The sequence below is a fragment of the Ricinus communis genome, chromosome 8, assembly GCF_019578655.1.
Source record: "Ricinus communis isolate WT05 ecotype wild-type chromosome 8, ASM1957865v1, whole genome shotgun sequence".
NCBI classification, from domain to species: Eukaryota; Viridiplantae; Streptophyta; class Magnoliopsida; order Malpighiales; family Euphorbiaceae; genus Ricinus; species Ricinus communis.
Window position 1 is genome coordinate 21,595,313 of NC_063263.1, and position 11,399 is coordinate 21,606,711.

General features: G+C 36.4%; 1 protein-coding gene across 1 annotated transcript; it reads right to left on the minus strand.

Annotated features, from left to right (window-relative positions):
• Window positions 1–3,486: 3,486 nt before the first annotated feature.
• Window positions 3,487–7,375, minus strand: LOC8268704. Its single transcript, XM_002521605.3, has 3 exons — window positions 6,870–7,375; window positions 4,686–5,229; window positions 3,487–4,108 (listed from the first exon to the last, which is right to left on the minus strand). The coding sequence occupies exons 1-3, from the start codon at window positions 7,314–7,316 to the stop codon at window positions 3,798–3,800; spliced, it is 1,302 nt and encodes a 433-aa protein (XP_002521651.2). The 5' UTR covers window positions 7,317–7,375; the 3' UTR covers window positions 3,487–3,797.
• Between the last annotated feature and the right edge of the window lie 4,024 nt (window positions 7,376–11,399).

The window sequence follows — 11,399 nt, forward strand, 5'->3', positions numbered from 1 at the left end:
TTGTTTTTTGTTTGGTGGTAGGGGGACAAGCTTCCAAGTTTCATTTTTCTCCAAGGGCACGGAGTTCTTCTTTCATGGCTTTACACCAATTAGGGTCGGTGTTAGCCTCATAGAAAGAACTTGGCTTAGTGTGAGAAGAAAGAGCGTTGAGATATGCCTTATAAGATTTCGAGATTGAATTATAATTAATAAAGCGATGGATAGGATACAATCACAAGGTGGGACACATAGTCCCTTAGTTTAACAGGAGGTCTAGATGGTCGAGATGATCTCCGCAGGGCAATTGCTTCTTCTACTTGTGATTCATTTTCTCCCCCTGAAGCAGTTGGCGTGGGAACAGGACGCTCGTCCACATCGGCTGAGGGAGAGAGATCTATTCTGTCAAGTAAGAAAGAGTTATCGGGAAATAAGGGGGATGGGGGGGGGGGGGGCGTAGTAGTGGAGAAGTAGGCTGTACTTTCATCGAAAGACACATCTCTAGAAATATAGGACTTGTGTGTGGAGGGGTCATAACACTTGTACCCCTTTTTTCCAGATGAGTACCCTAGGAAAACAGTTTTAACGGAACTGGAGTCAAGTTTATGGGAACGTCTAATATGAACAAAAGTAATGCAACCAAAAACTCGAAGGTGGCCCAAATCTATTTTTCGACCCTTAAGGATTTCCAAAGGACTGTGGTTTTTAAGAGTGGGAGTAGGTAATCTGTTAATAAGGTAGACAACGGTAAGGAGGGCATCAGACCAAAAAATATGAGGAACATTGTGTTGAAAAAGAAGTGATCTAGTGACTTCAAGAAGATGGCGGTTTTTTCGTTCAAAAATGCCATTCTGTTCAGGAGTATAAATACAGGTGGTTTGGTGTAAAATGCCTTGTGCAGAGAAGAAGTCAGAAAAGTTTTTATTATTATATTCAGTGCCATTATTGGATCGAAAAATTTTAATTTGGGCATCATATTGAGTTTGAACGAAATGAAAGAAATTCTGAAAACAGGAAAAAACTTCATTTTTTCCTTTTAGTAAGTATACCCAAGTGAGACGGGAGAAATCATCAATAAAGGTGACAAAATAACGAAAATGGTTGTAGGAAGTACAGGGGCCAGGTCCCCAAACATCAGAATGAATTAAATCAAACATCTTTATGGAAGTAGTGGAGGACACAGGAAACGGTAACCTGGTATGTTTAGAAAATTTACAAATATCACAACAAACAGAATTTAAATGACAAGGAAAAAGTTTGTTTAGGATGTGATCGGAGGGGTGCCCAAGTCGCCGATGCATCAACATCCCTTGATTGACCGGACTTGTTGACGCAAGACAACGGGTAGTGGAGTCTCTAAGGTAGTAAAGACCATTTTTAAAATATCCCTCACCAATCATCTTCCCGGTGATGCGATCCTGAAACAGTACTGAAGTTGGTGAGAAAATAGCATTACAATTTAAATGACTGGTAATTTTGCCAACGGATAATAAGTTTGATTGAAAATCAGGTAAAAATAATATATCATGAATATTTTGGCGGAAGATGGTGGAGGTGCCACAGCCAGAGATTTTGGCTTGGGCACCATTTGCGGTGGTCACATGTTGAGATTCAAGGGGAACAAAATTGTGTAGTTTGGTTGCGTCCCATGTCATATGGTCGGTAGCACCTGAATCAATAATCCAATCTTTAGAGTGAAACAAATTAGAATAATTTTGAGAGTTAAATCGAACTGACCCATAAGGCTGATTTACAAGAGATTGGAGCTGAGAAATGAGATGGGAAAGATGCAAATTTTCTGCATGGGTGGGTCGGGTGGAGGCTGCAAACTGGGTTGGATCATGGTGGGCCGCTTCGGGCCGGGCTGGATTTCGGTGGGCGGGCCTGGTCGGACAAGATTCTTGGGCTCGAATGCAGGCCGGGGGAGGAGTTCTGGGCTCGGGCCATTGGTGGGCTCGGATCGACTTGTCGGACCCGACCCGTAACCTGACCCGTTTAGGGGGCATATATTGCCCATGTTGCCTACTTCTCCTTTAGGTTTTCTTTCTTCTTCTTCTTCCGACTCCTTATCGCCTCAAACCACTCCTTCTCCTTCTCCTCCCACTGTTGCGTGCGTCCCCCTTCTCCCTTCACCCCGACCATGGAGAGCCGCGATGAGGTGAAGGTGCCGTATCTGTTGTGGGTGTGCCCGCCGGCGTTGGTCGACTCGCCGACAGACGCAGCGCCCCTTCGCAACCCGTCGTGGAGGTCGATATGGCGTGAGAAGAACGCCCGGTTTTCTGGGTTGGAGGGGCTGGAGGCGTTCATCGTGCTTTGTCGAGTCTCTTCCTGCTGGAAGATGGCTATGACGGCATCAATCTTCGGGAGGGAGTTGGACAACAAGATTTGCGAGAACTTCATAACTGAGTCCAGGCCCCCCAGGTAGGTATAAACTAAATCTTGTTCGGCTCTCTTTCTGATCTCCTCTGGATCTGTGGTGGGTGGGAGGTAGTTTTGCAACTCCTCCCACCTGGTTAAGACTTCTGTAGCGTAGTTTGTGCTTGATTTTGTCCCCTGTTTGATTAGAGAGAGCTCCTGCTTCAAATTAAAAATATGAGCAAAATTTTGCTCGTGTCCGTATAAGCCTTTCATTTTCCTCCAAATTTCTTGTGAGGATTCGAGCAATATGCATAGTCGTGAGATCTGTGGTTCCATTGTATTTGTGAGGAGGGACATGATCATGTGGTCGGTTGTCTGCCATTCCTCAATCTCTTCTGTTTCTTCTTTAGTTGGTTGTGCTGGGTTGATAGGAGTTGGTCTCCTTTTGATTCCTGTGATGAATCCCAACTTTTTCCTACCGCTCAAACTGATGTATACTGATCTAGACCACTCAAAGTAGTTCTGGTTGCCTTTGAGTACAATGTTGGTTAGTTTTGAAACATCATTGTGAGACATTTTGAGTTTCTGTGGTTGGGGTAGATGATGAGAGGTTAAACCTGCTCTGATACCATGAAGAAATTGTGTTTATATTATGATCTTTGATAAATATTTACTCAAATGTGAATTCTAAAATTATTGAGTACAAGTATGTTCTGTTATATACAAGTATGTTTGCAACGGTCCTATTGCTCCTTGTTGTTGTTTGTTGCACTCCAACGTTTAAATCTAGCTTAGGGATAGGTTGAAGCAGCCTTTTTCCCTTTAGGGGAGAGGTGTTGCTCCCTTTCCTTAATAGGCCTGTGATGATCTAGAGTTCTGAGGCCATATCCAACAGTCAAAGACTGTTGGTCCTTACTGCCAGTCTTTGACTGTTGGACATTGTTACTGCCTGGTTTTGGTGTTTCTTCAACAGATATTGAGGCTTCTTCAACATGGGTCAACACAAATCTTTTCCATCATTAAAAACATTCAAAGGAATTAGATCTCCCCTCGTTAAACGAGCCAGACCTCCCCTCATTACTGATTTCCCTAGTATTATATAGTACACAAAGATGAATTATATATATATATATATATATATATACACCAAAATAAAAATAAAAAGTATAATAGCATATATAATTATGTGCCAGTGAAATTAACACAAAGTAAAAATGAATGATCGACTGGTATAAAAAGTTTTTACATAAATATTACTATATAAACATTTATAAAATTGTAACAGAAGCCATTGCAGCAACTTAATACCAACGCTATATGGAAATGATCATCTCCCGAACACATCATCAATCAAAGAGCTTAAACCCAAGATCTATAGTTGTACAAATAAGAGATCAAACTAACAAATACTTTCCCCATATGATCTTTTTATTCATAAGAAGAGCACACAATGATCTTAAACTTCATGCTCCAAACTCACGAGTATACCTACACCATCGGTCATACGATACTTGGAGATCTGGCCAATCTGATGCACAGACAGTGAAATCCTGTAGCCAGTTTGTCAGGATAATTTCTTGGTCTTTTGCAGGTAAGGTTGATATCACTTCATCCATTGCTCTCTCTACTTGCATCTTCTCAAAGCTCGTCAGGAAAGGATATGATATTCCGTTGTTTGCATAACAGAATAATGGAATCCACAGTGCTAGTAATCCGAACTTCACTTGCCTCGGAACTTCAACCTTGTCACCAGAAAGATCTGCCAGTAATATAGCTGCATTTTTTTACCAAATAAAAGAAAATCCATAGTGTTAGCTTCAGTATTCATAATTGGAGAATTGGCTCTAGTCATCTGAAATACAACTTTCTTTGGATAAGTTTGTCAGAATTAGACAGGTTTCAAGTTCGAAATACTCTAATTACTATCCACTAATATTAATTAAATTTGTTAACTTAACTTTGTAGACCATTTCTTTTTATAAAATAGGCCACTCTTGTTTTTCAATTATTAGTCCAATAATTAGCTATCTAGAATATCTTTTATTAATTAATAAATAAATATCTAACATTCATAATTAATATTTACTTTCTTAACTTTAAAATTATAAATTAACTGATCATCCCATTAATATTCAGATTATTCAGATTATCGTATATTATATTAAAAAGTTTACTACAGATTAGTAAAAAAAATAGTTAAAAATAATAATACTAATTGAAAGCACTGAAATTCTTTTAATTCTATCCAAGAATTAAAATGGTTTATTAAAACTAACCGGATTGAGCCAAAAATATTCTAGTGAAATGACAATGATAATAAGAAGAAGAAAAATGTTGAGAGAGAGAGAGACCTGAGATCTTGACAATGTAACCTTGGACACGAGGGTTAGCACTGAAAGAAAGAGAATTAAGACCAGTAGCAGAACTCCATTGCACCATAGCTTCATCAACAGCTCCATAAGCCCTCAACTTGTCAGTAATCCAAAGCAATTCCTGGGCAAACTTCTCCGCCACAAGATCATCCACACGCTCGTAATAACTCGACTGCTGCGGCCTTTTCTCCAACTCCAACGCACCTTTTGCTACCGTCTGTAGCAGAGTCTTTATGCAATAATTCACTCCCTTCAAGTAGGCTGATATGTAGTTTCCCATTGGGAGCGATCTCAGCCAGCGTGTTGTCCACGTTTCAGACTGGTCTGATATCACCGGCTGTTGAAGCGAGCGGTATAGAAGGCCTAGTGTACGTGAGAATGCTGACGATAGAGCCGCCCGATTCACTTCCATCAGTTCCGCCTGGCCGTCCCTGAAGTTACCGTCCATGATCTTATCTGCCATTGCCATTGCAAATTGATATTTTCTTGAAGTTGCTGGTATCTCGTTCAGCAATCCAAGTGCCTGCATGCATCATCATGTTAAAACATCTCAAAACTCACTTAACATTTATCTTGATAAAGAAATTACCGTGTGCATACTACTATCTAGAAAATGGATAGACATCTTTATTCGTTTATTTAATAATAAATATATAAATTTTTTATATATTCATATCATTCATTTATTTTTATTCATATATTTAATATTAAAAGGTAAAAAATTTTATTGCATATCATTGTCATTCATTTTGTTATTTAATTTTATTAATTTTAAATAATAAAATATTAATTTTCTGTTGTATTTTCCCAGTTATATAACAGCGAGGGAATTCTTTGGCTAGAGGTAAAACAAATTTCTTGACTCGAGGGAAAAGGTTTTCTTTTGACGTGGCAACATCTGAACTACGGAATTGTGCATGTAAACCACTTGTGGAGTTGCTTTTGTAAGAGATTCTTGGATTATAGTGAGTTGTGATCACTACTCCATTGGATCCATTACATCCAATATAGAAAATATATTACTAATATCATAAAAACAAATGAATCAAAAAAGAAATTCAATTTCAGAGAAATGTTATTACTATAATACTATAATAAAAATAAAACTTGACATGTTCCTCACTCGTTCAGACATATATGAGTACGTGCCATGCTATTTCATGTAATAATTATATTTCTAGTATGCAACAAATTGCACCAAGGCGCTTACTTTAAATAATTAATTACCAACTTTGTTTACATTATCAATGATTTGGATGTAACTAAATAAAGAAACATCAACCATTGGGCATCTACCAAAAATATCATTGGACGTTCCAATTTTTTAAGTTATTATTAGGACTACTTACGAGTTCATATCTTAAAAAAGTTAATTAATTACTCATACTACCACAATTTTTATTATATATAAAAATATAACTTAAAATTACAATACAGTAAAAACTCTTTTAATAATTATATAATTGAAATTCAAATAAAATTTTATAATTGTAAAAATATTATAGTTTAATAAATATTCGAATACTAGATTTAATATATAATTTTAATAAATATTATTTATATTTTTTAACATTATATATCTAAATTACTATATACAAAATATTTTTAAACAATATAATTTATTAAAATAAATATCAATTTCTACTAATAATAAATTTTTTATATTTATATAATTATAAGTGATTATTAAATTCAAACTCTATAAATAGTATTATACAAAATCTTGAAAACAGCACATAAAATTTTTCAAAACGATCATTAGAAACAAGTTTCAAGAAACCTAGATACCGGTTTAAAAACAAAAAACTCAAGATATTGATGAAAGAAAGAGCATTATTGTCCCAAACTAGCCGAGGAATTTAGCACCGGTTTATGTGTTTGAATATCACTTGCAAGCTATAAAGGGGAAAAAAAAAGATAAGAGGAGAAAAACAATAATATATGAATCACTATATGTAGAGATCGGCAATAATAATTTACAACTTTGAATCACAAAACAGCAAAATTTGAAATTAAGGGCAGAAGCCAAGTTTCTTGAAGTATAAAAGAAAACAAGAAGAAGAAGAGGAAAAAGCAAAGGTTAATATTATTTTGTCTTAAATCACACCCTAATTAATTGAAAAGGAAAATTCTGAAGATATTGAAAACTGCGAGTATACTTACATGTGTGAGAGCTCTACCAAGAGCTTCAACGGAAGGACCATCGAAATCATCTTGGCGCAGAAGCGAATGAAAAGACGAAGCAGAAGTTGGTAAGGTAATCATTGATGACAGCGAGGGCACAAGCGAGTTGCTATTACCATTAAGGGACCGAAGGAAGGGAGAGAAGCATCCAAGTAGAAGATGATGGGGAGAGAATCTCATAAGAGAAGGGAAATGATCCATCCAAAACCTAAGAACCCACACAGTCATCCAAGTCATTAACATCATCATGAACTTCAAATGATCACGAGGTTTCCACTTCTCTGGATGTTCCATCTGCACATTGGACGCTACAGAAATTAGGGTTTTCGCGGCCGTGTTCAGGGTGGACGTGAACAGAGAGTTCAAGAACGTGGTTTGTTTAGGCTTGAGTTTGTAGGCATAGTCTAAAGCCAGCTCTGGTTCCATGGTTCTGGATCAAATCAGGAATCAAGAAGAATTACAGGTGAAGAGAATAGGAAGCCATGATATATGTTCATATATATACTCGTGGGAAGTTATTGGAAGGTCATTGCCAGCTGCCTTAGCCACTTTTGACTGTAAGGACAAAAGGATGTGCTTGCGGCTGCTTAGCAGCACGTGCAGGTTACAGTCATGGCGGTGTGTGCTTATGGCTTAAGGAAAGAGGAGGTGGCTGCTGGTGATGTAGGCAGTTGGCAGTTTTCATAATTTGCATCATCCAAATTTAAGGACAGAAAAGAACATGCAAATGAAAATAAAACCCTTTATAGCATATACTATATAACAAAAGTCTTGAAAAGAATTTTAACTAAAATTGGAGGGGAGAAACAAAGGATATGATGAGAGGGACCTCGGATTTATTGATAAATGCTCACACAGGTTATTTATAACAGAAGTCATATATTTTCTTTTAATTATTTAACTTCTGCTTTAATTTTTTGTAATTTCGAAAATTTAGAAAAGTCGTAAAACACTGATTTAAAAGAAATATAATTTTAAAAAAGATTAAAGATAAAAAGCTGGTTTAGAAAGGCAATGTCAAATTGGACCCAAAATTCAACAAAATGACGTAGTTTTTGTTGGATTTCTTTTCTTTTCATTTGTACGATTTTGTTGTAAAAGCTGCAAAGCAAAATGATATTAGAGTTCTTCAGCAAGAAGCGTTCAGTTGCCGCCATTGTAACCAATACTGTATAAATAGATTCATGTATATGTTTGGCGGTTGATATTAGAGTTCTTAACCAAGAAGTGTTCCCTTGCCGGCTGTTGAGCCAATGCTAAGATAGATTTTGTATTTATAATAAAGTCTTTAAATTTTTAATTTATAACTGAATAGACTTAGCAGTTAGCAGTTTTCATAATGCATCATCCAGAATTAAGGACAGAAAAAAAGAAAAAGAAATAAAAATAAAACTCTTTATAACATAGTATATAACAAAAGTCTTTGAAAAGAATTTTAACTAAAATTGGATGGGAAAAACAAAGGATATATGATGAAAGGGACTTTGGATTGAATGATAAATGCTCACTCACCCCACCACTAAAGCCCTATTTTACACAAATTTCGATAATAATTTTTTATTTTGTTAATTTTTATTCAATTTTTTTTTTTTATAATTTCGAAAATTGGAGAACTCCTAAAATTATAGTTTTCAAAAGATAAACAAACTAAAAAACTGATTTAGAAAGGAAATGTAAAATTGGACCTGTGCCACTTCTCGATGATTTTTATATCTTAACATAAGAATGAAAACATTTTCATGGCCAAATTCATTATTAATTTTTCTAGATTTATATTGAATTCTTAAATTTTTATTTTATTCTATTAATTTTAATATTTTATTTTCAATTTAATTAAAAATTATACATATATTAGTTAAGGCATATGACTGAGCTAAGGCCTTGTTAACTGTTACTGTATATAGGCCGACATATTTGCTGGACATAAATATTCTTGCTGTAATTGCCAATCATTTAGCTCTTGATCCAATACTGATTTTCTTCTAATATTATTGGAGTGCTGTCATATACTGTAATTAGTTTGCTTGTATGGCAACATTTTTATACAGTGTAAATATAAAAGCTTCTTCCTCGACAGCTGCTGAGTGCTTTCTAAAAATTCTCTTTTACTCAAGTTCTTCACTTGGTATCAGAGCTGCAATGTCCAGTGGCATCAATCAACAAACTCCAATGTCAGGGAACAGCTCAGGCAAAGAAAAGAGCTGTAGCTCAACCAACACACAAAGCACCAAAGATGTGACTGCTAGTTCTTCCCTGAGCCAGAAAGTAGTCACCTCATCAGGCAACCCTCTTGGGTCCTATTGCTCTGTCAAACTCAACCATGACAACTATCTTTGTGGAAGAATCTTGTTCTCCCTGTTATCAGAGGTAACATAATGGAATGACATATTACAGGGGCCAGAAAGTGTCCACCAGAGTTTATAGTCACTCCAAATGGAGGAAAGGATGAAGATATTCTTGAAAGACACCCATAATATGACGACTGAGTAGTTCATGACCAAATCTTATTAGGATGGATATATAACTCGATTAAACCAGATGTAGTTTTTGAGCTCATAGGTTGTGAGATTGCAAAAGACCTGTGGGATTCTATTAAAGAGTTGTTTGGAATGAAGACAAGATCAAATGTGGTTTACTATAAAAGGGAGTTTCAAAAGCTCTCCAAAGAAGGTATGAGTATGTCTGAATACTTGAAGACGGCAAAGAGACTTGCCAACAACCTTGCTCTTGCTGGTAAACCAGTTTCTTTGGAGGACTTAGTCTCTCAAGTTCTAACGATGCTGGATTCTCTTGCATACAACCCATTGGTTTGTCAAATTTAAGAAACGATGAGATCAATTGGGTGGAACTTCAAGCTAAGCTATTGAGCTATGAGAAAAGGCTAGAACAGATCAATGCAGGAGTTTCTTCAATCAACTTAGGTCAAGTCTGTAATATCCGGAATTCTCCTTTAGTAATAATAATATTAGTAATAATTAATAAATCAGTTTTTATTTAAATTAATTTTACTTATTTTATTTGGTTTAAATTGGAATGATTTAAATGAGAATTTTAATGCTAGATAAATAGGGGAGTTATTTTCTATATCCAATTAGTTTGATTTTAATAAAGTAATTAAGTAACTTTCTTGGGAAATAAATTATATTTTCGGTCATTCAATTCTCTCCGATATGAATATATGAATTACATTCTATATTTGAGAGTTATGAAAGAATTAGTAAAGGATATTTTATAAAATAATTATTGGGGAAAAGGGCATTTTAATTACCTAATGGTGTTAAATTTTAGTTGAAAAATATTTAGCAATTGATTAACTAAATTAATTGTGTGTTAGGATTAAATTGGAAATTTAATTTGGAATAAGGATTAAAAGTATAATTTTATTAATATGAGGCTTTAATGAAAATTTGTATGTTTGGTATTTTTATGATTAAATATGTCAGTAAGGGCTTTTTAGTAATTTTATATTTAAAAGCAAGGATAAATATGTAATTATATATTTTTAATAATTCTAATTTGGCCCAAATTAAATAGTTAGGGACTTAATTGAAAAGCTAAAGAAAAGTCTAAGGGTTAATTAGAAATTTTTCAGGACGAAATTGTTAGTAATTAAAGAAGTTTAGGGACTAAATGGTAAGGAAGAAAAATTCAGGAACCCTTTGTCGATGTAGAGAAGAAAGAAAAGAAAAAGAGAAGAAGGGGGATCGGGGAAGGAGGAAGGAAGGGGAAGAGTGGCGGTGTCGTCCAGCCGGTGGTGGCAAGCTCCGGAGGCGCCGCAAAGCCGGTCGAAGGTGCAGCTGGGGTCGGCGAACACGCTAGCGGCGGTGGCGGTAGTGAACAGTGGTGGCAGGCGTGGAATTGGGAAAGGCAGCCGCCTTGCCACCGTTCATGGTGTTTCCGACAACCGTTGCCGATGGTTCTAAGCTCCAAATGATCAGCGACTTTGGGGCTTTCTTTTCCGACCATCGCCTCCTCTTGAGGCTGGTGGAATTGCAAGATCCGGCAAGGTGAAAAGAGTTGGGGCAGCCGGCGTTCTCTAGCTTTTTCGGTGAGCTCCGACGAGGGATGGATGATCGAAGGGCATATCCGGACTCTCCTCAGCTCAAGCTTTCCAATGGCACCGGTTTCGTGGCGATCGGACTCCGTTTGAAAATTGACGACCGAGATCGTCTGTGAATCTCTCCGAATGATCGGAGGTCGAATCGAAAGATTGGAAGCGGGGTCGTCATCAGTGCGTCGTTTCGAGTCCGTTGGTGCATTCAGATGGTCGATCGGACTCCAATGACTGGAGGCGAGTCGACCGATTGATCAAGCGTCTCTTTAATTGTCTGGCCCGTTGATTTTAGAATTCTTTGGTAGATTCATGTGTTTATTGAATTGAGTTGAGCATTAGAAAATATTGTGAGTTAAAATAATTGTTTGTTGGACTGTCTGCCATTAGTTATGATTTATGATGTGTGGCGGAGTCGGAAAAAATAGTGAAGTCTTAGAGACCCGACTCCCGCTAAA

What these genes read in the sequence shown, in the direction of transcription:
- LOC8268704 (XM_002521605.3), bottom strand. Translation starts at nt 7,316, where the DNA reads ATGGAACCAGAGCTGGCTTTAGACTATGCCTACAAACTCAAGCCTAAA. An exon ending in TTGGTAGAGCTCTCACACAT is followed by an intron (nt 5,230 to 6,869) that starts GTAAGTATACTC and finishes TGATGCATGCAG; the next exon opens with GCACTTGGATTGCTGAACGA. An exon ending in TTACATTGTCAAGATCTCAG is followed by an intron (nt 4,109 to 4,685) that starts GTCTCTCTCTCT and finishes AAAAAAATGCAG; the next exon opens with CTATATTACTGGCAGATCTT.